Consider the following 26,903-nt stretch of genomic DNA (forward strand, 5'->3'; position numbering starts at 1 on the left):
TTATAGAAGATTCATAGGGAATTTTAGCTTTATCTTTAAACCTCTTTTGCAAACTTTTGATGCATGATGTTAAATTTGAAGGGACCCAAGAGTGTCAAAATGGTTTTGATGAATTGAAGACATGTCTCACCACTGCACCTATCATTCGATCTCCTGACTGGTCACTTTCTTTTGAATTAATGTGTGATGCAAGTGACTTTACTGTGGGGGCTGTTCTTGGACAACGAAGAGGTAAACTACCATATGTCATATACTATGCTAGTAAGACTTTAAATGCTGCACAGAAGAACTATTCCACCACATAAAAAGAACTACTAGTTATAGTATTTGCATTGGATAAGTTCAGATCTTATCTCTCCTGATTCTCCTGTCATAATATTCACTGACCATGCAACTCTGAAATTTCTACTGTCAAAAAAGGACACTAAGCCAAGGCTGGTAAGATGGATACTCTTACTACAGGAATTTGATCTCACAATAAAACATAAAAAGGGAGTGGAAAACGTGGTGGCAGATCACCTTTCTCGGCTTCAACCAGAAGTTTCTGAGAAGTTTTCATTAATTTCTGATTATTTTCCTAATGGACAATTATTTGCAGTTGAATCTTTACCATGGTATGCTGATATTGTATATTTCTTGGTCACAGGGAAAACTCCACCTCATTGGAATGCTTAGGACATCGGAAGGTTGAAGGCTGAAGCTAAGAATTTCTTTTACGATGATCCTTATCTCTTTAAATATTGTTCAGATCAGATCATTAGGAAGTGTATGCCTAACAATGAAATTTCTAGTGTTTTAAATTTTTGCCACACAGAAGCTTGTGGTGGGCATTTTTTCGCCCACAAAACAGTGGCTAAAGTCCTTTAAAGTGGGTTTTATTGGCCAAGTATGTTTAAGGATACTTTGAGTTTCTGTAAAGCTTGTGAACCTTGTCAAAAATTAGGGGAAATCACTAGGAGAAACATGATACCTTTGCAACCTATACTAGTGATTGAAATTTTTGATTGTTGGGGTATAGATTTCATGGGAACATTTCCTTCTTCTTACGGCTATTTATACATTTTGCTTGCCATTGCTTATGTTTTTAAGTGAGTTAAGGCAGTCCCTAGTAGAACTAATGACCATCAAGTGGTTATAAAACTTTTGAAAGAAAACATTTTTCCAAGGTTTGGCATGCCTAAAGCCATAATCAGTGATCAAGGCACGCACTTTTGCAACAAACATGTTTCAGCCTTATTGAAGAAGTATGGTATCCATCACAATATCTCTACTGCTTACCATCCTCAAACCAATAATGAACCTATTTTGTTGAGGAAATTTACGGTCATTCGTGTTTTAATATTGCAGAACAATTTTTGGAGATCAAGATTGAAATTAAAAACGTACATGAAGTCATGCACATACTTGTACATTGTCATGTTCGCAATGAGAGCCTGTGTACTCGAGCCATGTACATGTGTGAAGGAACCCAACCACGTGAAGAAGCATGGAGTGAAGGCCATGTACTAGGTTTAAAAAGGAACTTGAAGGGTCGTGGGTTTCCTACGTGAGCTTAGGACTGCCAAGGCTATGAGTGTGGGCTTATAAAGAGTAGTTGGGCTGGAAAATTTTGGAAGGCAGCCGTGAGTTTGTGTGCTGGAGGAACCAAAAGAAAACCCAAAGGAAACAACAACAAAAGAAAATGAGGAGGTGGGTCGAGTCCAGTAATGTGACCCGGCCATGCATTTAAAATTTTTTTGTGTATATGTGTTTTTTGTTAGGCTAGCACGTAAAGGAGTGAGGGCTGGGCATTGTGTGTGTGTGTGAGTTTGTCCGTTTTTTTATGCTTTGAAAAGTCAAATAAAGGGGGAGAAAAGGAGGGGCTAGAAATAAAAAAGGTAAATAGTTGTTTGTAGGGTTTTCTTTTTAGGTTTTTAGGGAGTTGTGTGGGCTGCTAGGGGGCTGCTCTGCGCACTGCTGCAAGGGGAAGAACACAGCAGCCGTAGCTATTGTGTTGGAGACCTTCTCACGGCAACCTCTCTCTCTCTCTCTCTCTCTCTCTCTCTCTCTCTCTCTCTCTCTCTTCATGTTTAGTTATTTTAAATGTTTGTTTTAATGGATTGTGGGAAAAACTTTATGTATTTTAATGGTTGTTTTTAATACATTATTAGAGTGCTTTAATATCATGTGTCTCTACTTTATTGTTTGAGTATGTTCATTGGATTAATTAATTGTTTATCTTTTATTTAGTTATCCTAGATGCTACAAGGTTGGTTTAATTTGTTGCTTAACTTGGTACACATTTAGTCTAATGCTTGGCATGATTATAGGGTGGATTAATTAGTTTTCTTTTAGTATTAGTATACATCTAGTTTATTGTTCTTTAAGTTATTGTATTTTATTTTATTATTGCAATGGTTTATTATGGAATTAATTTGACCCAAAAAATTTGGATTGCAAGCATGAGGGGCTAAGTTTGGAAACTCAGGTTGTGGGTCAATGTCGTTTGCTTTCCATGGTTCACTAGTTCTCATATGGTATTATTGATAAACTTTTGTTTGGCTAAAACTGAAAATTGAAGGTATCATTGATAAATCGCTGGCTCTTATTTCTTGTTTTGTTGTTGACGTTAGGCACATCAAAACCTTGATTTAATTTAGGATTTTTCGTCAATTAATTTTTACATGAAATTCAGTTGATGCTTAATGAGAGTAATTATTTTCTTCCGTTTGGATGTGGCAAATTTTACTTGAGCTTTAGTATGAAAATTTTATCTTATTAATGCCTTGATTGGATTAACAAGAAGAGAAGTAAGGCCTAGGGAATTAGTAAATGGTGGAAGTAAAAGGACGTTGAACCCGTAACTCGAGTGTTTGGTAAATAGTTTCAATTAATATGTTTAGTTTTGGCTGCATTATTAGATTTATATTTTTGGAAAGTTGATAAAATTTCAGTCTCATCTTGGTAGTTTACTCAATCATTTCCCATTTTGTTTGTTGTTTGCAAAAATATAAAAAAAACCAAAAAGATTTTCATTCCACATTTTATAGCAATGGGTTTTCACTAAACTTTCACAAATACTTTGATACTCAGTGGTCATTGTGGAATTCGTTCCTAGACTCATCCTTGATACAACTTGACACTTCTGCACTTGGAAGCAAAACTCAGAACGAGTCAACATACAAGTTCCTCATATAAGGATCAGTTTCACAGCTCAGAAACGAAATCATTTGAGGTTTACCGTGGCTTTTCTGAGGCCGTCGAATGCTTCAGAAAAATCACAAGAAATCATTGACGTATTTCCGCCTCCAAACTATAAAACAATATCCTATACTTCTCAACACCTATCCAATCCATCTAGTATCCTTATCCTAACTAATTCCTATATTTTGGTATAAATCATGCCTAAGTTTGCAGAACCCAAAATCTATTACTCTAATACAAAATTGTAACACCCCAAACCTGAAAACCCGGTCTGGTGCATTATACCTGATTAACCATGTCTTGTGGCACCCCAAACCCGTCTTGTGGAACCTGGGTGCCACATCATTCATTTTCCTGTATCTGTTATTCTATTTATAATTACGTAGCAGAAAACATAACTACATTCCTCAATCAGTATAATACTAGAGTTTTCTACATCTATCTACATTCCAATATAAATCATACATCAACCTGTATCCACATATAAATAGAACTCCAAAAATATAAACCACAGCTTCCAGTATTCACATTCATCCATTCCTCAGATGACTTAAAACATAAAATATAAAACATAATTTTATACAATCCAATAGTATTATCAAGTTTATACCCCTTTTACTTGCTTTCTATAACCAAAAAATGCTATCATAATCCGGAGCTCTCTAAGCTCAATCCCGTGGGGATTCTGAAAAAGATAAATTTGCATTTGAGTGAGACACATCTTTGTAAGGGAAGAAACTATATATATTAAATCAGCGTGTGGCCAACAAGAGGTTTGTAAATAACATATAAAATCATCATTTTTATTTAATCATAATTTCTAAAAAAACCTTTCCTGAGCCTGATTAAACCCATGTAAGGTATTTTACCAACAAGATTTCCTAAGGATTTGGGTGATTACCCACCCATACAAGTAGCACCCCTCTGCTTTGATACTTTAGGCAACCAATGATCATAACTAAAGCATATCAGGGCACTTACCTTACTCAGTAAGCCCTCAAGTGAATAAATAATCTCATACTCACACAGTTCATACAATAGTTTACCAGCGAAGGCTCATGAGAATAGGGAAATTTACCCGCCCATACAAGTACTTTCCCTTTGCCCTAGTACGTTATGTAGCCTATTGCTACATCTGATACCTACTAGGGCACTCGCCTTTCTCAGCAAGCCCTCGGGCGAAGAGTTTACCCCGCCCATTTAATACATATCATACTAGCGTGAATACTGATATTACAATATACAATTCATTCTTACTTTAATTGGAATTTGTTATCTCTGTATATACATCTTTTCATATTCTCAATAGTTCATATTACGTAGTTCACTTTCGTAGTTCACATTGCATAAAACTCATATAAAGTCTACCTTGCGTGGATCTCATGTAAAGTCCAACCTACGTGAATCTCATATAAAGTCCAACTTACGTGGATCTCATCTAAAGTCTATCCTACATGGATCACATGTAAAGTCCACATTACGTGGGTCTCATGTAAAGTCCACATTACATGGGTCTCATGTAAAGTCCACATTACATGGGTCTCATGTCATATACATCATCTGTAATAGTCCACATCACATGGATCTTGTGTAAAGTCCATCTTACGTGGATCTCATGTCATATCAAACAATACACATGCAATACATATTTTTATCACATTTCAGTATTCCTAACATCTCATAAATGTACATATCACAATTTATTACATAATTTTCATTTTACTCAAGGTGACACGCTGGGCCTGATGAAACCTTTATCCAGCAATTCCTGTAACTGTTCTTTCAATTCTTTGAACTCTACTGGGGCCATACGGTATGGTGGTTTAGATATTGGTGCAGATCTCGGCAACAGATTTACGGTAAACTCAATCTCACGGTCAGGCGGCAAACTAGACAATTCTTCTGGAAAGAAATCTGGGAACTCCCTCACTACTAGTATGTCAGCTTGTCTCAATTCTTCTTTTGAAAATTCTTTTATGTATGCGACATACCCCTGGCAACCACCCTGTAGCAGTCTCCTCACCTGAATAGCCAACACTAGCTGTGGTGAGGCACGTACACGTGAACCCACAAATTTGTATTCCTACTCACCTGGGGGTCTGAAAATAACTTCTTTTTTATGGCAATTTATACTGACATGATGAGTAGCTAGTTAATCCATACCCAATATTATATCAAACCTATGCATATCTAGAACCACTAGATCAGCTGATAATACCCTCTCCTGAATACTTACTGGAAAATTCCGAAGTATCCTTTTACATCTCACCACAGACCCCATTGACGTACCCACATACAGTTCTATATCTAATGGTTGTGTCTCTATTCCAGCTATCTTCACATATCCCACCAATATAAAGGAATGAGTGACACCTGTATCAAACAAAACAATAATTATATATGGTAAAGTAGTAAGGATACCTGTAACCACGTCTCCAGCTGTCTCGGCATCTCCCGGCGTCAACGCATAAACCCTCGTCGGGGCGCTTGATATCCTCCTCGAAATGGTCTAGGAGCCAGTACATAACCTGGTGTCATCTGATAGGATCGAGCCATATGACTGGGTCTCCCGTAGTAGTAGCAAACATTCTCCCCCAACTGACATTCACCGGGGTGTCTTTGTCCACATCTGGTACAAATGGCAGGAAGTTGTCCACCCCGAAACCCACTGTGCTCTACCATCTGTCTCTGGCCTCCACCATACCTATCTCCTCTCCAAGGGCCTCGACTGGGACTCACCTGAAAACTCGAGGGCGTAGTCCTCTTCCTTTGACTCTGTGTATCGGTCTCCCTAGGTAGACTTTCATCCGCTATAGTGGCCCTGTCAACCAACTCTGCAAAATCCTGAATCTTCAGTAGTGCCACCTGCTTGTAAATATCTCGCCTCAAATTCCTCTCGAACATTCTGGCTTTCTTTACTTCATCGGGGACAATATATGGGCAGAAACGTGAGAGCTTGATAAATCTCGCCGCGTACTGTTATCGACCCCTGGGACAGACTCAGAGACTCCTATACTTGGGCCTCTCTGACTGAGGTAGGATAGTATCTATCGAAGAATACATCCCTGGAACGTCCCCAGGTCATCGATATTGGAGTTGTCCTCTGCTCCACCAATAGTCTAGTGGCCGTCCACCATCTCTCAGCCTCCACTTCTAGTCTATACGTAACGTACAAAACTATCTGCTCGTTGGTGCAGTGAAGTACTGTCAGAATCTTCTTTACCTCCTGCACCTAATTCTCAGCAACTGCAGGGTCAGTCGCTCCTAAAAAGGCTGGCGGATTCATCTTCATAAATTTTTCTATGGTACATCCCTGAACTGGAGATGGACCTCCCTGCTCTCTAGAACTCCGCGCTATCTCAGCCATAACTTGTTGAGCCACACTACATAGCACAGTATCTGAATCTGCACCTCCTACGTTAGAAGGCCCGACACCATCGTCCCCACTAGCATGAGTGCTACTGCCTCCTAGGTCCATCCTGCAAATGTAGAGAAAACCGTTTTAGAATCCTATTTCTCGTACAAACCTAACTTATTCCATTTAACTAAAACTTCAAATTCTCTATTAACCATCCCTCACGATCCTAACCCCAAAATCCAATCTTGCAACCTAAATACACAACTCGTCAGTAGTTTACCATGACTTTCCTGAAATCGTCATCCTTGGAAAAACATAAAAACCACCACGAAATCCTGTATCCAGATCACAGAACAAAACCTCAAATTCTTTTTCCAATATTCTGATATTGTTTTCCGCTGCATTCTAAAGTTTACAGAACCTAACAACCTAGACTCTGATACTAAAATGTAACATCCTCAAAATTTCTCCATTTTTTTTAATATCTATATAACCATACCTAAACAGCGGAAACATAAGTCATATAACCACATATACTATACAATACCAGAATTCTGTACATACAGACTATAGCCATAAAACATTTCCCTCTGGTATCATCTACCTAAAAAATACATCTTTGTGTAAAACTTACCCTACAACTAGGGCAACAAAGTAGTCACTCTATCTGCGAGGCTGCTCTGCTTGCCTAGCTGGCTCACCTGAAAAATGGTAAAGTAATAAGGTGAGACGAGGCTTAGTAAGTGGAAATATACTATTACTAGTGTGTGGCGACCGAGTCGTAAAACTATAACATTAATATATAAAACTGCATGATCTGGAAAATCTGTAAAACACATGTATAGTGGCTTAAAACATTTGAATCATTTGAACTTTCTATCGTTCATACTGCTATATCATACTATATACGATAAAAGCTGTAAAATTGTATACATATACATAACTGTGATTTTTCCTTCAGACTTTGTATGTCATGATTTGACCTCTTATGACAGGGTTGTGCGGCCTGTAGGCTGGACTTAACCTGGTCGGACCTCCAGGTAAGTCATCATACACCACACTACCTCAGCCCGACCAAATTGCATCCACTCCTAAGCTCAGGACTGACTGCTACCTTGTCAAACTGGCCCCCTCAACCCAGCATACCAGGGAGCTGCATCCTCTCCGAGCACAGTTTGACGGTACCCACACATTATCTGAGATATGTGGTTGCACTCTATTTGTATTAGCAACGGTACCGTGCTCTATAAACTGTATCTGTCTGTAATCTTTCCACAGGGATATGATACTATATATATATACACACTCTTTTAACTGTTTTCATTATGTTTCCAAAATAACCATAACACTATAATTCTATATTGTAAATACTGTAATATCTATGGCATCTTGATGCTATAATTGTATAATATGTCTATATCTTCTATCAGTGTAATCTGTCTGTATAATCTAAGTGTTATGACATTTAGGAAAAACATAATATTCTGTAAATACTATATATATACTGATCTGAATAAACATTTGTATATTGTCATATATATATATATATATATATATATATCTGTCTGTGTAATCATTTGAATAAAAATTGTATACATTCTGTCTATATAAAATCCATAAATATCTAACTATATCTGTACAACTTAATATACTGAAAAAAAAAATTGTATAAGACTCCATATCAAATAATATCTACTCAGGCTACACATACTTTCAAAATTCGTATTTTGTATAACAACTGGTATACATGCATATATATATATATATATATATATATAATTCTCTGATAACGTAAGTAAATTTCCTAACATACCATATTTCTCTTACCTTAAATCTGAAAAGCCTCTTACTGAACCCTAGCCCTACACTCGCAGGGTTCTCCACTCAACATCCTGAAAACAACATCCTCCCAGAACAAAACATCAGTATTTTCTTACTTATAACATTTCTTATAACTACAAGGAAGACATAATCTGAATAAAATACCTTGCCCTGGATTTGGGATGAATTCCAAACCAACTTCTCCCACGATCAGCTCGGTAGACTTCCAAAGAACTTCGCCAGAAGCGTCGTGGTGGCCTCAAATTTTCAATTTGGAAAGAAATAGAGCCAGAATCGAAGAGAGAAGGGAAGAGGGGCGTAGAGAGAGAAAAAGGGAGTGTTTTGCGCCAAATAATGCTGAAAAAATCCGAATTTTCACTATTTATAGGGTCAGATTCGTCGACGAGACACGTCACCTTGTCTATGAGTCCTGTAAAAATTTTGTCGACGAACCTGCTCCCTCGTCGACGAGTTTCAGTCACCCTTAAACCCTTTCTTGGTATCTTCTCGTTGACAAGGCCTCCTTATGCTTTTGTTGACGAACTCCCTGTATTCGTCGATGAGGCCGTGTGTAAAATTTTTCGGACTATTACAAAGCTGACCCATCTGATTACTAGAAAAGATGCTTGAATCACTAAGTATCCTTTTCTTAGAACCATAAGGTCACGGATTCTTCTCCAGGTTCACATGGGGACAAAATTAGTGCAGACATATGAGGTAAGTTCATAAGAACTTGAATTAGTACAGACATATATGACAGGTTCGTGGGAACATAAAGAAGTGGACAAAATATGGATGAATGACCGTCACTCTTATCAATTCATAACATCAATTCATAACATATATAATTTTACAAATGATTTAAAAAAAAACAAGTCGGCTAATAAGACGTGTTTTCGAGTAGAAAAAGAACAAGTGATACGATACAACTTATTTTATTTTATTTTTAAAATTTAAAAAACAAAACTCCGAAACCTGTTTTCGGATCCTTAAAACCAAACGGGTAAAATTCCGCATTAACTTTCCCAACTGCAAGCTTTGAAAGACCCACCGGACGCCGGGCCAAACTTTCCCTCATTGGGCGATCCATTACCATCATCATCAGTTTCATCTCTCATTTCTGCCTCCGAACCAACCAAACTGAAACAGCGTGCGGCCCACCGCCTGCAGAGGCCACAGGCTCCCATCCCAAAACGACGCCATTCCGACGAGGTTCGTCGTCGGACCGGGCCCAGCACCGCCGTAGCACCCCTTGCATGAACGCCCTGCAATTCCCAATCCCTTCTCCTCCTCCTTCTGTGCATCCCAAAACCCTAAAACCCTCAATCACTGCACAACCCTTCCCCATGATGAAGGACCGGCCTCCTTCATCGTACGGCTCCGTTTACGTCCCTCCCCACCATCGTCGTCTCAGGTCCGTCATCACTACGCCAGCTTCCTCCAACCTCTCCTCCTCTGCCACCGACGCGGCCGCCGACGCCGACGACTCCAAGGCTCTGGACACTCGGCCCTCGGCTCTCAACTCTCGAAACAGTCCTCCTTTGCCGTATTTTCAAAACCACAACCACCATCATCCTCATCCTCATCCTCATCATCAGCAACATCAGCCGCCAGTCCCGCTGCCACCGCTACAGCTGCAGAAGAAGAATTCGGCGCATGATTTGGTGTTTGATGAGTTCTCAGAGGAAGGGTCCGACCGCGAAATTGAGTCATCGCTGCCCCCGGTCTGTTATTTTGTTTGTCTTGTTTTATTTGGTTTATTTGGGTTGATTGAGGATTAATTGTAAGTAGGGTTGTGATTTCTCATTGTTTTGATTGTTTGTCAGCATTGAATAGTAACTGAATCTTTGGTGTTAAAATTTCTCAAGCATTTCTATTCCATTCAACAGCGTGTTTTAGCTTGTGCACTTAAATGCAAGGACGTGTTTAGTTTGGAATTTTTTTAATTACAATTGGGCTCTTTGCGCCATATTTTATTGAATGTTTGTGTTTTTTTTTTGGGCCTCCAGCATTTCTTTGGGAATTTCTCATGTAATGTTGTGAATTTAGAGTATACACTGATCATGTTGAATAGAATAATTGGTTCATAGTGTAACCCACTAAACACATGTAGAATATTGACATGCATGATTGTTCCTTTTCATTGGCAAGGGTGTCACACTAATGCCACAAGGTCACACGTCCAAGTCACAAAAACATGCTCTCCCATTGAAGAGGTAAGGCTGTGTACGTTATGCCCTCACTAGACCTTGTGGCATTAGTGTGACACCCTTGCCAATGGCATTAGTGTGGCATGGGAGCTTTGTGCACTGAGGGTTGCATTTTTTTGCTGGTATTATTTTCCCCAAATTAACTTGAAGACATTTACTGTTTGGGGCTGTCTCTCTGAATTTTGTGTTACCCAAGGCAATTCTTTCAGTTAAATAAGATGCTAATAAATCTTTGTTAACAACCTTAATCTGCTTCCTTTTAGGATTTCTCTATGTTCAATTAATCTCAAATGAGTACCATGTGTACTCACTCCTAATTGTGCAGTTTCTGCAAAGCCATGCTGTTTTTGACATAGTAAGCTAGAGTCTAAAGATTCTTGAACTATGATGCCAAGTTTTGGTTGTGTTGACCATTATAAGTCCATGAAATTATTTGTTGAATTCAGAGCAGCTGTTCAAATGCGTTCATGAGTATTTAACATAGTTACTTATAACGGTGCTTTTAGCTTTGATTGTATTTTGGTTCTTCCAATATATATATATTTTATATATATGGTATTGCTTATTGTCAAACTGTCTCAGGTTGCTTGTAGTCTGTTACAACTAATGATATGTCACACATCATCACCTATAAAACACCGATACTTTTGGTAGCCTGAACTGTTACTGTCAAACACATGTCAGATACAAATACCTGCTTGACAGTCCCTGACATGTATCTGACATGTCTTGGAAATTAATTAATTAATTTTTATTTTTGGGGACAGCTGAGACACTTCCCGACATGGATAGGACACCTTTGATACACTTCTTGCACCGGAATGCTGTGTCATGTTGCACCTTTTAATTCTGTTAACAAAGCCCAAAAAGAAAAATTGAGAAGTAGAGAGTTTGAGAGTCAAGAAGTTCTTTGATATTGGAGTGGTTGGATTTGGAGCCCTAGTGCCACTGCACCAACCTTGTAGAGTGCTGTCTTTCCAACCTTTAGAATTCCCCTCTCTGTTTCTAAAGCCATTGCTAGTTTGCCACTCTGTTAATATTTTTCTTTTTCTTTTTAATTTCTTGATGAGCCATACCCATTGCCCACCATCAGCTTTGCCCTTGAGTTGTTTTCTTTTGTTGTTGGACCAATCTTCTATAATATGAATGTAGTTGATGATTATAGAAGTGCAGTTTGTAAAATGTGTAATTGATAGTTTTGCATGAATAGTGCTCATATTTGATTTTAAATAAAAAATTACCACCATATTTGTCATTTAAAAGGAAAAACATGCCTTAATACATATATATATATATTTATATTTATTTATTTATTTATATATATTAATCCATTAATGTATCCCTGCTGCGCTGTATTCTCAGTTTTTCAAAATTGTTGAATTTTTGTGTCAATATTGTGTCATATTCGTGTTTTATGTCGCTACCGATGTTTCCTAGAACTTGAATTTGTGCTCATGTTTCCTAGTTGCGTATTGCTGATTCTGCAGAAAACTGTTAAAGGGAAGGTATAATTATGTAGTCCATTCAGGGCCATGTTGTTTCATTGAGGAAGTTTCAGCACTATCTTAGGCAACAACTTTGGATAAGATGGGGTCATGGCTGTCTAGTCTTGGGGGAAATGAAGTTTGTCTAGATGGTTGTGCCGAAATAAAGGCCGGTTGGAATTAGCTAATTAGCGGTGTCCTGTGAAGTATGACATCATGGAATTGAAGAGGGATTTTCTTAATTATATTTTTTAATTTTTTTTCTCAAAGATTTCTTGTCCTCCCCTAGTTTGTTACTCTTCTTTTTCTTCCTCAATATATATATATATATATATATTTTTTTTTTTTTCTATTTTAAAAAGAAAGCTAGCTGCAACTTATTGTTGTGTGTGGCATGATGGCCATTAAGAATTGTTATTATTCTCTGTTACTGATGGGGAGCACCAGTACCTAACAGGTCAAGGTTTTGGGGTGTACTATAGTGATGAAAAATTTTGCAGAGACTGTATCTAGATCAAGATTATTAGTCAATTTTTATCATCAGAGTACCCTTTAAATAAGCACTCATTATTTATTTAACTTTTAACTGATAAAAAGTTCATTTTGAATTTTTATGTTTTTATTGTGTTCTATTAAAAAAAAATTCATTGTCAGTGGAATGCCCATAGTTTCTTTGATTGTGAATTATTGCACTGGTATGAATTTGACCTGAGTTGCTGATTACTACATCCCAGTTAGAGTCATTCATGTTTTTGAGAAGTAAATTGCCATGATTTTAGACTAGGGGCATCCCTTGATATGGAAAATTGTTGCAAATAAAGATTTTTTTTATCTGTTGTATCGGGAGGATGTCATTGCATCCCTGTTTTCCTCCTTTTTTTTTCTTGTTGCTCTCTTCTTCTTTCCCTGTCTAATATAATATTTTGTTTATCAAAAAAAAAAAAAAATCTTGCAAATAAGGGTGTGCAGGTTTTATTATCCAATTTTTTTTTGGCTATGCTCTGTGAACCCATAGCCAAAGCCAAGGGGTTATGTTTGGTAGCCAAATGGTGGCACACTAGCATTAGCTACGGGATATGTGGGCATCAGATCTTGGTACTTCATAACAATGAGATTGTCTCACAAGAACACCTATATTGATTCTTTTCCTATCATGCTTTGCTTACATAGGGCTGCTGCCCACTGTTTATCATGAAATTGCTTATTTTGGTGAACAGCTTTTGTTACATTGTTTCAAGTCATGCACATGGACAGTTGTCTGGGGGAACTCTTTATAGCGGCTTCTTATACTTCCATTAATCTAATTAAACTTCAAATTTTTATCAAGACAATGTCCTGTCATATGCAAATAGTTCTTTGTAGTGTTACCTCCATTTCCCTATAAATGCATGGACAAACACAATAGTGATTCACCTGCCTCAAATCTGCGTAAAGTATTGAATTGTACTTCTGACTTCAATATATTTGAAATTTTACCCCTTGGTGCCTTCTTTGGGCTGCTTTCTTCTTTGTTGCAAATGCAAGAATTATCTAATCTGCCTCACGGGAGTCCATTAGTTTGGTCTATCAGATGCTTAGTTAATGTTACCTCCTTTATCTGTGAATGCATGGACAAACATGATATAAAGTAAGGAGTTGGTACTTCTGAGTCAATGTGTTTGAAATTTTACCCCTTGATGCTTTCCTTGGGCTGTTTTCTTCTTGTTGCAAATGCAAGAATTATCTGATCTGCCTCACTGGAGTCCATTAGTTTTATCTCTTGAGTGCTTAGTTAATGTGAGTTTACACTTAAATTCTATGATATTGTGTTTATAAATAATTATATTTTCAGGGGGCTTCCACATTTGATAATGTTGAAGAATGGAAATGGAAGTTAACCATGCTTTTACGGAACAAGGATAAGCAAGAGTTGGCATCAAGGGAGAAAAAGGACCGACGAGATTTTGAGCAGATAGCAGCTCTGGCCAGCAGAATGGGTCTGTATAGGTATCTTCAAGTTCATAAGAGTAGACTTGTATCATTATTTTTTCTGTTGGTTATCACATGAAATTCAGGTAGAAATTATCTTTGGCAGTCATGTGTATGTAAAAGTTGTTGTTGTTAGCAAGGTCCCACTGCCGAACTACAGATTTGATTTGGATGATAGGCGTCCGCAACGGGAGGTATTTTCTCTTAATGCAGTCTTCATTTGTTTAATAGAATTTGGATTTATGTATTGCAGTACAACTTTTTTATTTTATATCAATGTGTAATAGAAGAAGTACTACATAGAATTTAGTCTTTTGCTCCTGTTGCTTTAGAGGAGTTTGTTTTTTAAATCTATGGTGGGATTAGCAAGCATTTATTTATTTATTTTTTCCTTTTTAACTTAATTTTTTTAGAGGAACTCCGATTCTCATTATGGTAGATTCTCTATGTTTTAATGAAATCCTCTTATTTTCTTATTAAAAAAAAGTCAGTGCAAGTTAGATAAAATGGAGAAATGGTTTTGAGCATGTTATGAGATTATAGTATACCCTTGTAATTAAAAGGAAGTTAGAACAGCTATAAGACTAGTTCTGCTATAAATGGATCTAGGCATGTAAGAAATAACATATCTAAAAAGTAAAAGTTGCTGAAATGAGAATGCTAAGGTGGATATGTTAAAAACTTAAAAAAATAATTTATGTGAACTAGGCACAGCATTTGTAGAAGATAAAATAAGGGAGGGGTAGCTGAGATGGTTTGAGCACCAGCAAAGAAGGCCAAATAATGTGTTGGGAAGACTACGCTGGATAATGTTAGTGGTAATAGGAGGGGTAGGGATAGACCTAAAATACGATAGTAATAATTCAACAGCCCTCCATTTGCCAGAGAATATTGCCAAGATCGTGTTGACTACGGAGAATGATTTATGTAGCCAACCCCACCTAGCAGGAGTCAAGGCTTGGTTATTATTGCTGCTGTCCGACTGTTTCTTTCCAAAATATTTTTAATTTTAATTTGTCCCATTTAAATGACATAGGTGAATTTTGCAAGTTCTTTGGTTGACAAGCATTATAGACGCTTTAATTCTTGGAAAACATAAAATTCAATGAGGATTGTTCTCTTATTTACATGGTTCCCAAGCATTTACCTAAAGCTATCACTAATTGACAGGTGATTTTATCTCCTGGTTTGCAAAGAAGAGTGGAAGCCTATCTTGAAGAGTACCTTTCTCAAATGTCTAAGAATCTGGGCAGTTTTCGAGATATTGCCTTTTCAAGGTCAAGTAGCAGTGGTAGTATTGCTACTGATGAAGGGCTTTTTGAGCAACCAGAACCTTTGTCAGCTAGTAAGCCTTTCATGGAGAAAATCATTCGGCAGAGAAGTTTGCTATTGTTGAATCAGCAACAAGCTTGGCAGGTTCAGATTATTACCTTGATGAATCTGGAGTAGCATTCCTGTTGCTCTAGTCATTTCAGTCAAAATTTGTTTTTTTTTCTCTCTTTGCGAGTTTTCATTGTATTGGAATGCTCAGCTGTGCATATTTTAGGCTGTCTTTTATATTTAGCAGGTTTTTTTTCCTGAACATTTATCTATTACAACTACGGTTTGTGTGTCGAGCGTGTTTTATTTTAATTTATTTTTTATATTATTGTTGCTGGGGTGCATGATAAATTGAGTAAGGAGCAAACTTATATCAGTCAGGGGATGGCTTATTGACAACAATAAATGCCCTTAGTAAATAGATGGGTTTTCCAGAAAAACTCTGGTTTCTTATTTTGGATTGCTCCCTTTCCTTTTTTCACGATCCCTGAAAGATGTTATGTTTCTCTCCTGCTTTTTTTTTTTTTTTTAATTTTTATTTTAAATTTATTTTTATTGTTTAAATCATTGTTCTATAAAAATATTGTTAAATATTGAACTTTTATTTTAGGATCAAGCCAAAGATCATCTTCTGCTTAATAAAATAATATGAAAATCACTAATCAGTATATGTGTGTGTGTGTGCACGCGCGCGTGGTGTGTGCTTTAATTAGGATATCTAATCACAAACCAGTAATTGCTATACTAATATGTTGAATATAATGACACGTGTATTAGTTATATACATTTATTTTTACAAATCTAATGTTTTTTTTTATTAATAAGTATTTTGAAAGTTTTTTATGTAAAAAAGTTTGTGTATATTTATTGTGGGCATTTTCCTAAAGACTAGTGTATTCATGTGGTTAGTTTTTTTCAATCACTCTATTTGGGACTGCAACACCAGTATCTCCTTATTTCTACTGAAAAAAACTGTATGCCTATACCATCATCATCATTATTTTTTGATTGGCCAAAGCAAAATTTTTATGCATTCACAAAATGGCATGCCTGCCTTGTCAAGTGAAATAGTCTTTGTTGAATTATAGAGGTCATTTTTAAGGGTTACAATTCATTACATGGTAGCATGAAATGAAGTTGGTGATTTCCACTATACTATGTCATCAAACCAGGGGACGGTTTTGCATTTTGCATTTTTTTAAAATAGTTGTGTGTTTGTTGTTGAGGTTCATTGAGTTGAAGCATGTGATTGATTAGCATGTGGATTAAATTTTGGAAAATCTTTTACTGTCCCTTTAGTTGGATTTGAATTCTTCATTAGTTGGATTCAAACTCTCTTTTAGAGACTTAGATATGAGAGAGTTTGGCATTGTGATGCTGGTCTGTGTGGATTTTTCCCCCTTGACAGTCCATGCAAGTCTAGTGGTTGTTTGCCCCTCTCCCTAGGGGTGTACAAAATTTACCGAAAAACTGAAAACCGGATCGAAACCGAACCGAAACACATTTCGGTTCGGTTTTTCGGTTTGCGGTTTTGGTTTCGGTTTTGAAATATAAAAAATTTCGGTTTCGGTTTCGGTTTCGGTTTTGGACCAAAACCGAACTGAAAAACCGAATTAATAAATAATAATTGTATAATTTTATACAATAGATGCTACGGTGCTACGGTGCTACCTGTTGCCTTGGTGTTGGATCGCCAGTCGCCGGCGAGAAACCACCTCCGAATCCACCTCTAGTCAGTCTGGATGGCGGAGATTTCTGGGACGAAGTCCATGCGAGTCTGCAATGCTCGCACTCCTCTTCTTGGAGCTTGAGACTTGAGAGAGATGCATCGGAGTCTCGGACAGAAACAAAACCCTCGGACAGATGCCTCAGAGTCTCAGACAATCACAGAACCCTTCTTGGAGCTTGGTTGATCTTGTTGGTGTGGAAATCCAGGGTCGTACTTCTCGATCACTTGCTGAGAAGATTTCTTCACCGTCTTGGTGCGCACATGCCCCATCTCTGTGTGTGTGTTTGCGAGAGAGAGAGGCCATCGGCGAACTGCAAAGAGGGCAACTGGGGAAGTACAGATTTGCCAAGGCATAGCAGGAAGCCAGGAACCACATGCTAGCCATCGGCCCATCCCACATCGGTTGGAAATGGGAAGAGAACTAGTATCCCACCCTATATATTTTATGTGGATCCTCCTTTCAACATGTCTTACGTTTTGGGCTTTGCTATTAAAGCCTTAGCCCAGGAATTTTATAATGTCACAATGGGCTGTGGCTGTTGATGCAGCCCAGCTCAAGTAATATTTTGTTTTGATAGCTCAAAATTCGGTAAAACCGAAAATAACCGAACCGAACCGCAAAGTTCACGGTTTGGTTTGGTCATAAACCGACGGTATACGGTTCGGTTTTGGTTCAGTCATTTTGAAAACCGAGGAGTTTGGTTCGGTTGGTGGTTTTGGTAAAAACAGAACCGAACCGAACTCCTCGGTTTCGGTTCAGTCATTTTGAAAACCGAGGATTTCGGTTCGGTTGGCGGTTTTGGTAAAAACCGAACCGAACCGAACCGTGTACACCCCTGCCTCTCCCAAAATTCTGATCGTGGCTTTCTTTTGGAAAATATATATTTAAAAACTAAGTTTTCTTAATTCAACAGTAACTCCCAGTTCTAATATTTTTGTCTTCCAGACAATAACTTGTGTACCTTAATGCCTGATTTTACTTGAAGCCATGCATCATATACTTGATTGCATAGGCTTGGTGGAGCAGGTGCTTCTTCTGCCTGTTTGTGACTGCCCACAGTTAGGTTTCCATTGCCTAACTTGGGTGATGCAACCACTTAGCACGTTGGTTGCAGTTGCATTGCGCCCAGCATTTGATGTCAAATTGATATTCCCCTGACTAGTGCTTAGTATAGTTTCACACTTGGAATTTTTTTTTCTTATTTCTTTAAAGATTTGTCGTTGTGATAAATATTTTCTGTCAGTACACATTTATGAAAGAGAAGAAAGTTACTAATTTTGTACGGGCAAAGTACGTAAAAAAGAGAACAGAATTACAAATGAAAAAAAACTAAGAAATGGAAAACGGTGATCCAAACAGCAGATCTTCAGGTTACCCCCTATGCTTTTCAAAAGATTCACTGCAATGTTCCCTTCAAGCCAGCCATAATTGCCAAGCCTTAAAAAACCCTCTTATTTCTTTCTTCCATTGCCACAAAAGGGCATTGGGAGCATGTCCAGCTGTATTTGCTTTTGGCTCAAATTCTTCATCCCTGAGCAGATCTTTTGTTGAGTGGGTTAAACCCATCTATCTGAAATGTAGTTTTCGACAAACTAGCAAATGGGGCATGTTCAATGCATGTGCCCGGTTTAATATTTAGTTAATATATAAATTTATTTTGAAGATTATGGCTTAATTATCTTCTATTCATTTAAAATAAAAATGTGATTGTTTGGTACAAATACAAAACAACAATCATAAAATAGCTAGTGATCATGGTTACTAAAAACTTAACTAGGTAAATTATAGAAATCCTTTTCCTTTTTTGATCAGTAAAGAGTAAATATATATTGATCAAAAGCGATATACACTGTACACTGGGCAATGGGCATACCCAGGCAACAGGGGAAGCCAACCCCCAATCCAAATTGTAGAACAATACAAACGAAAGGTAAGACCAAGCGGCCTCCCTAATCATGCAACAAAGTTACATCAGAACTAATAGAAGCCGACAGCAAACAGAACAAGATTTAGTCCAGGGAAAATAAGCCAAATCTGTCATAAACCACCCTATACGTGTGGCTTTGTATCATTTTCAACAGCTCCTCCGGAGAGATAGATTTACTCTCAAACTTCCTTTTATTTCTAAAATGCCATATGAAGTACACCGTGGCAGCCAAACATATCCTTTTACCAATTGCCTGGATTCCTGTGCCCCTAGCTTCCTTGTGGAGCCATTTTAGAGCAGATTAAAAATTAGTCATAGCCCTGGTTAAGCCCAGCCAATTACGCACCAGGTCCCACACTGTCTTAGAAAACCTGCATTTAAAGAAGAGGTGATCATTTGTTTCCACATCTGCTTTACAGAAATCACACTCACGGTTTAACCCTTCTCCTTGCAGCTTGTCATTTGTATACAGCTTTCCTCTAATTCCCATCCACAAAGTGAAGGCATGTTTTGGAGTACTGCCACTTTTCCACACCTCTTTGTGCCACGGTACTTCACTTCCTTTATTTCTCCAGAAATTATAAACTTGTGAGGAGCATATCTGGCCATCAACAACCCACTGTTTAATCAAAGACTCAGCTGACCTCTGATCACCACACATATGCAAAAAAAGGTTCTTCAGCTCAACCACTTTCTTAAACAGAGGGGAGTCTTCGTGCTTTGCTGCTGCCTCCCAAAAGCTTGATCCTCTCAAATAAATTTGATGCACCCATTTTGCCCATAGAGAGTCCTTTTTCTCCTGAATATTCCACATAGCCCTAGTGAGGAGGGCTTTGTTCAAGGTTTTTAGGTCAAACACCCCCAAACCCCCTTCCTTTTTTGGCAAGCAAACCTCTTTCCAGGCTACTGGGGGTCTTTTCTTTCCTCCCCACAGAAAAGTTCTGCATAGTCTAACAACATGATCCAAGACAGACTTTGGAATGGAAAAAATTGCCAACCAAAAACATTTCACTCCCTGGATGACAGAATTAATCAACTCCATTTTACCCATGTAGGAGATTGAGTGAGTAGGCCAACCGCTAATGAGATTAGAGATCCTTTTAAACAAAGGGGCATAGTGCATTTTATTCAGTCTCGAGGCCATTAATGGAATTCCCAAGTATCTGAAGGGAAATTCCCCTTCCTGAAAATCAGTAATTCTTCTTATTTCCTCCAACTCAAGATCCTTGACTCCATCAAACGGGATATTAGACTTCATGTTATTCGCCGCCAGCCCTGAACCGTCTGAAAATTTTTTTAGGCAGTTCATAAGAAGTTTAACAGAACTAGAATCACCTCTAGAGAACAATATCAAGTCATCCGCAAAGGCAAGATGGGTGATTTTCAACCCACCACATCTCGGGTGAAACTTGAATTCTGGTTATCCTCAAGAGTTTTCAAAAGCCTAGAGAAGTATTCCATGCAAATCACAAACAGCAGGGGAGACAGCGGGTCACGCTGTCTAAGACCTTTCTTGCCTTCAAAGAAGCCCTGAAACCCTCCATTGAGAGAGATGGAATATGAAGTTGTGGAAACACATTGCTTGATCCAATTAACCATGACTCTTGGAAAGTTTAAGTGCTCCAGTATCTCCTTCAAAAATTTCCAAGAAATAGAATCATAGGCCTTCTTGAGGTCAATTTTTAACATGCATCTAGGGGACACCCCTTTCCTAGCATATTTCCTTACAATCTCCTGAACAAGAAAAATATTTTCCACCATGCTTCTCTGTTTAACAGAAGCAGACTGAGCAGGATTCACAATTTCATCAAGGCAAGGTTTGATTCTACTAGCTAGGACCTTTGCAAGTACATTACATTACATTACAACGAGCAATAGGCCTATATCCTTGGACAGTGGCTGCATGTTTAGACTTTGGAATCAATGCAATCACTTTGTGGTTTATCTGTTTCAACAGTTTCCCAGAAGAGAAGAACTCTTTAACTGCTTGAGTGAAATCCTTTCCTGTAACGTTCCAAGACTTTTTGAAAAAGCAAGCTGAAAAACCATCTGGTCCAGGTGATTTCAGGTCACCAATACTGAACAAAGCAGCTTTTATTTCATCATCTGTAATTTGGCTAATCATTTGGGCTCCCAGGTAGTCACTAAGTATTTTCCCATTTGCAATAACCTGAGAGTCAACTGCACCAGTGGGAGATTCCAATCCCAGCAACTTCTTATAGAAACACAGGAATTCCTCCACCACCTGCTGTTGAGAATTTGTTTGCTCACCATTGGCTTTTGTCACAGCACTGACAGCAGTTATGTGATTCCTGCTTATATGTCTTTTCATCAAGGCATGACAAAATGAAGTGTTTCTGTCACATTCCTTCAGATACCTTGCCTTTGCTAATTGGCCAAGGAAGATTCTTACCCTTATTAGCCACCACCTTCTTTTGTAATTCCTCATCATCGGTAGAGTCATGCAGCCTTTGCTGTAATTCCAGAAGTTCTGACATTGCATTTTCAGATCTTGAGGAGATATGGGAGAAGTGTACAGAGTTTAAGGTCCTTAAAGGTTCCTTAAGAGCCTTCAGGGTTTTGACAAACCTGAACTGGCAGAATCCCTGAATTCTGAGATCCCAACCCACTCTGACGGTGACCACCTCCTGAAAGCTGCTATGATTCGTCCACATGTTAAAAAATTTGTTAGGCCTTTAATAAAAATTTTCTTCATCAAACAAGGAGACAAGACATGCTGAGTGATCAGAAAACAGCCCAGGAAATTGGAAAACAGCATGAGCTTTAAAACCAGCAAGGAGCCAATAGGAATTGACCACAGCCCTAACGAGTTTACTCCACACTTTTCCATTTGTCCATGTGAGGAAAGGAAACATCCAGAAGAGTTTACATCGGTCAATCCTGAACCAGTGAAGCACTCTCTGATGTCCTTCACTTCGTAGTTTGTAACAGGCCGACCATTCTTCTTTTCTTCAGCAGTCAGAACACAGTTAAAATCACCCATTAACAGCCAAGGAGCAGCATTCTGTTGACTGAATTGAGATAAATCCTGCCATAGGGATCTCCTGGCTACAATTGCATTGAAACCATATACAAAACAAGCAAACATGTTAGATGTTATAGAACAAACAACATAACAATGTATTACATGGGCATTCCTGTCAACAACTTGAAGGTGTACTTTCTGAGGGTTCCAATGCACTAAAATTCTCCCAGCTCTATGACATTCAAAATTATTTACCTGATTCCACATTCTGAATTTATTGTTCATCAGACTCTCTAGATTAGAAGTTGAAAGTTTAGTTTCCAATATACCGATGATGTCCACTCCGTTCCTTTTAATGAGGTCAAAAACCCCCATTTTGTTGCAGGGGCTTATTAAAGCCCCTGATGTTCCCCGAAGCAATCTTCATGGGGCAGGTTGGGGGCCAGACCACCTCTTCCTGTTAAACTGATTAAAAGGCCCACCCTTCTTCATGTTCTTTTTATTCCTCACTTGAATAAATTCATCCTTCTGTGTATTAGCTTTCTCATGCTGATTCTTGGTCTCATTAGCCACTACCTTACCCTTGTCAAAAGGTATCTCATTCCCAGCACCAACCCCCCCAGAATTCAGAAGAGTGGAACCATTTCAGGCATTCAAGCTGCTACCCCCTTGAGCTTCCAGACCACATGCACCTTTCAAGACCTGATTCTGAGCACTTCCTGATTCCAGCAGACCCGACTCCTCTGAGTTGTCACCACGACCCTGAAATTGAGGCATCTGCTGCAAACCAAGTCCAGCATCAGGTCCCTCTGCAATGTCCTCATTACCTGGAATGTCCCCACACCCCTGTATTTGACCCTCCTGTTGAGTGCATTTAGCTGCAACAGAACCCACTGCAAGGTTCATTCTCCCCTGCAAAATAGTCCTCAGCTGAGAACAAAACACATCTTCTGAACCCTCTGCAAGGTTCATATACCCCTCTAAGCTCTCTGCAATCTTCATTCTATCCTGCAGAAAAGCCTTCAGCTGGGAACAAAAAGCAGTTTCAGACCCGTCTGCCAGGTCCTCACGCTCCTGATCAGCTGAAATCCCAGAACCAGAAACACCACCAACAATCTCCTCAGCAGGTTTCACACTCCTGATTGCATTAGATTCAGAGTTCTGCTTCTCACCCCTCTTGACTTTTCCTTCAGCACCCCCAACTCTTTCATTTCTCACACTGCAATTGCTTTCAGAATGACCCACAGCCTTGCAGTTTTTACAGAATCTTGGAAGATTCTCAAAAAACACCTCCTGTTCAATCGACATATCATCTGGCAGCCAAACTTTGATCCTGCGTTTCACTTCCTTTGAAACATCAACTTCAACAAGGACCCTAGCATACAAAAGCCGATCCTTGTTGGTGGTAACTTTATCTGAGTACATTGGTTTACCAATTTCTGAGCATATCCTTCCAATTGCCATAGGTGTCCACAACTCAAGGGGCAAGTCTTTCAATTGCACCCAAACAGGAAGCGTGGTCCTCTGTTCAGAGTTGAATTGAAAAAATTTTGGCATCTTCTTTAAAATCAGAGTCCTCCCATACACCATGTAAGGACCATTCTTTAGAACATTACAGAGGTCCTCCTCCCTCTGGAACTTAAAGATAATCCAGCCCGTCATGTTGCATCGATTCCACTGGTACTTTCCATGTGCTCACTAGAGAGTTAAAGGCAGATCTTCCTGGAAACTTCCCAGTAAAATAGCCCACCAGATGCTTGCTCGAAATACCCACAGAATCAATCATCTCTGAAGCTGGAATCCGAGCCCCATCTCCATTCGCAGAAAAGGCTGGAATGGCACCACAGCTCCTTGGATTGATGATTGGTCCTAACTGCACGTATGCCTACACCATGGATGAACCTATGGATACACATGCACAAACACACATGTGCACATAAAGGACGCATGCTGATGCGCACACACACAAACACACTCAACACATACGTGTGTAGGCATGTGCTTACACATTCACGTAAGCATGCGCATGCATGCATGGTCATCTGCACAGTCACTTGTGTATGTGCACAAAGCAGATGTACACATCCATGTATGCACCACTGATATGTGCACTTTCTGACCTTAACACCAATGCATGCATGCACACTCAGGCGTGGACTTATAAGACTACACTCTAGGCAGGGTACTAGGTTGGTGTTTGATTGAAGTTGGAACTTTGGTTGGGAAGCAAGTTAATGTATCATTTTATTTTTCTTCTTCTTCTACTTTTTTTATTTTATTACTATATATATGCTCAAGGACAATTTGGTTTGAAGATGAAATTGAGGGAACAACTTAGGAGAAAATTCTTTTTCTAAATATGGTACCTATCTGACATTGGGAGTACTTCACACAGGATGACAGTGGTCAAAATTTTCGTTTTTCTCTTTTTGTGTAGTGTGTTTATATATATATATATATATATATATGTATGTATGTATATATATCATTATATCTTCTTGCTTCAAATCTATTTTCATTTAGCATATACTACTTAGGTTTGCTTGTTTTGTTTCCTTTTGGGTTCTAAACTGTGTGAATGCTTTCAATGCCATTGTTTCATTACAATCTTCTGATGGGATTGTGCAGAGTTCATAATGATACTTTTGGTTTCTTACAGGAATCTCCAGAAGGAATAAAAATGCTGGAATTTCGTAGGAGTCTTCCTGCTTATAAAGAGAAAGATGCATTATTAATGGCTATTTCAGAAAATCAGGTGTGCCAAGTCATAGTATGATGCCAATTTTTTTTGATCAATCAAGCAGTATGATGTTAATTGTTTTTTTTTTTTTGTAAATCAGAAAAAGTATTAATTGCTCCTGTTGTCCCTGCAACGTGTGAATGTTGTGTCTTTATATGGAAGCGTGAATAAAAAGAAAAATGATAGGAAAGAATAATTTTATTTTGCAGTTCTTGTTTTACACTTTTTGGAAACATTGTAAAGGATTTATGCCCTAAAGGATCTCAAATTTCACATAATCCTGCTCTTTGGTTTTAAAAGTTAATGGGAATTTGCTATCATGGGGCAATTTTTTGGAGGCACCGAGATCACAACCATATTGGCTGTTATGCCTCATTATGGTCATGGTTTTAAATAGCAGCTGCGGCTGTTATGTAATGGCATTATATAATGGATTCTTGAAGTCATAACATGGTTATGCACTGCTAAAGTGTTTGGGGATAAAAATACAGCCGTTGCAGAAAGATTGCTACCACTACATAACAGCTGCTATGACTGTTACTGGATGGTGCAGCTGCTACAGTACCGTCATGGAAAAAGTTCATTTTTGTTTCATTTTAATTTTTTTTAATACCTTTTCTTCTCATTTTCTTTTGGAAGTCAAACTTTAACAGCTATCTGAAAAGGAGGGGAGAAGATTATATGATGAGAATAATAATGAACAAAGTATTTTGTTAATATTCACAGAAATGCATTAATTAACAATTTTGATATGGACAATGCATTCAATGCTAGAATGTTGTAGATGGAAACTATTCTGAGTATCACACAATAACTACCCCCTTATCATATGATGCTGCTTGTTCTTTCTTGCTTTTACATGATTTCTAAACAACCTCTTGTTCAACTGAAAGTAGTACTTATTCTTTTTCTATAGGTTTGATCAAAGGTAGTAATGAAGGAGCAACCAAATTTTTGCTTTATATGTTACACCATTGACACCAATATCTCTTGCTTGCTCTCACTTTCTGGTTGAATTTCTTTTTCCATGGATTGAGGTAAGTAAGGTGGGGAATCTCCTATAGTCAATGCAAATTGAGAGGAAGACCTTTAATTTGCATTTGTAAAAGGTGGGGGTTGTTCAATTGGAGGAGAAATCCTGAGATAGTACCTGGTGGATTAGGATCACTAAATCAGCCACAATGGGTGTGCGATCGTTTGCCTTGAGATCTTATCATTTCTTTCAGTACAAGAACTCAAGAAGTTTGGCAAAATTCAATATTGAGTGGTGATTTAAGACAAATCATAAAGATACATTCTTGGAGCTGAGATTGCATTCAAATGGCAAGGGGTATTTGATTTTCATACTAGAGAGTTTGTATGGGGGGATTTGATGAAGATATGTTGAAGCTTTGGAGTTGGTAGTATGTGTGAAGAGTTTGAGTGATTTCTAGAGCACGATGGGTAATAAGATGTTAATGATTGTCAAAAATGGATGGATATGATGGTAACAAAATCTTAAATAAGAAAACCCCTTTTAAACCCTTCCCATCAATAGTTAACTGCAAATTTGCTAATTAGCACAGATCGTTCTTTACCTTACTTCTATCACCACCCAAGCAAACTTCTTTTCCTATAGGGTCAGGGAGCCACAACCCCATATTGTCCATTGACTGTTGAGCTTTGTTATCCTTCCCACTAATCCCTCCATGGTGGTTGGAAAAATTCCATCCCTACATTGATTACTCATTGGAAGGTTCTTACACAATTGGACTAATCCATCAACCTTCAAACAGAAATGCAGCACATGAGAAATATCCCTAAGGCAGTCTGATGAATAGGAAACATAGCTAATTATTTATGAAGAAACATAGCTTACGAACCTCATCCCATAACAAACCATCATCATATAGACAAAATCAAGATTAAACTCACTCTCATTTTCTGATGCACAACTGCTCATATTTTTCTTCACAATAGTATATCCCCTTCATTGTCCTTCTTATCTTTAGCTTATTTTGAACTCGAGACTCCTCTACATAAAAAATCCCATCTAAGCCTATCTTTGACCATGATTGTTGGGGTTTCCTTTCTTATATTCTCGAAAGAAAAGGGGTTTTGGGAGTTTATGGTGCAAACAGATTGAGCAGTTCATCACAACACAATCCTTCTTTAGTCTTGTCAATGGCTGCTGTTC

At 38.2% G+C, this 26,903-nt stretch overlaps 1 protein-coding gene across 2 annotated transcripts in view; it reads left to right on the top strand.

Annotated features, from left to right (window-relative positions):
* Positions 1 to 9,390: 9,390 nt before the first annotated feature.
* The window catches only part of LOC131152713 (DExH-box ATP-dependent RNA helicase DExH5, mitochondrial), a 68,063-nt gene continuing 50,550 nt past the window's right edge, over positions 9,391 to 26,903 (top strand). The window contains exons 1-5 of one of the 2 annotated variants that reach the window (XM_058104526.1): positions 9,391 to 10,086; positions 13,888 to 14,042; positions 14,131 to 14,218; positions 15,195 to 15,440; positions 24,647 to 24,742. In XM_058104526.1, the coding sequence (XP_057960509.1) occupies positions 9,619 to 10,086; positions 13,888 to 14,042; positions 14,131 to 14,218; positions 15,195 to 15,440; positions 24,647 to 24,742 (1,053 nt within the window). In that variant the 5' untranslated portion in view covers positions 9,391 to 9,618. Of the gene's footprint in view, positions 10,087 to 13,887; positions 14,043 to 14,130; positions 14,219 to 15,194; positions 15,441 to 24,646; positions 24,743 to 26,903 lie in introns of those variants that run through there. The other variant, XM_058104528.1, reaches the window with a different exon arrangement.

The sequence above is a fragment of the Malania oleifera genome, chromosome 4, assembly GCF_029873635.1.
Source record: "Malania oleifera isolate guangnan ecotype guangnan chromosome 4, ASM2987363v1, whole genome shotgun sequence".
Taxonomy (NCBI): Eukaryota; Viridiplantae; Streptophyta; class Magnoliopsida; order Santalales; family Ximeniaceae; genus Malania; species Malania oleifera.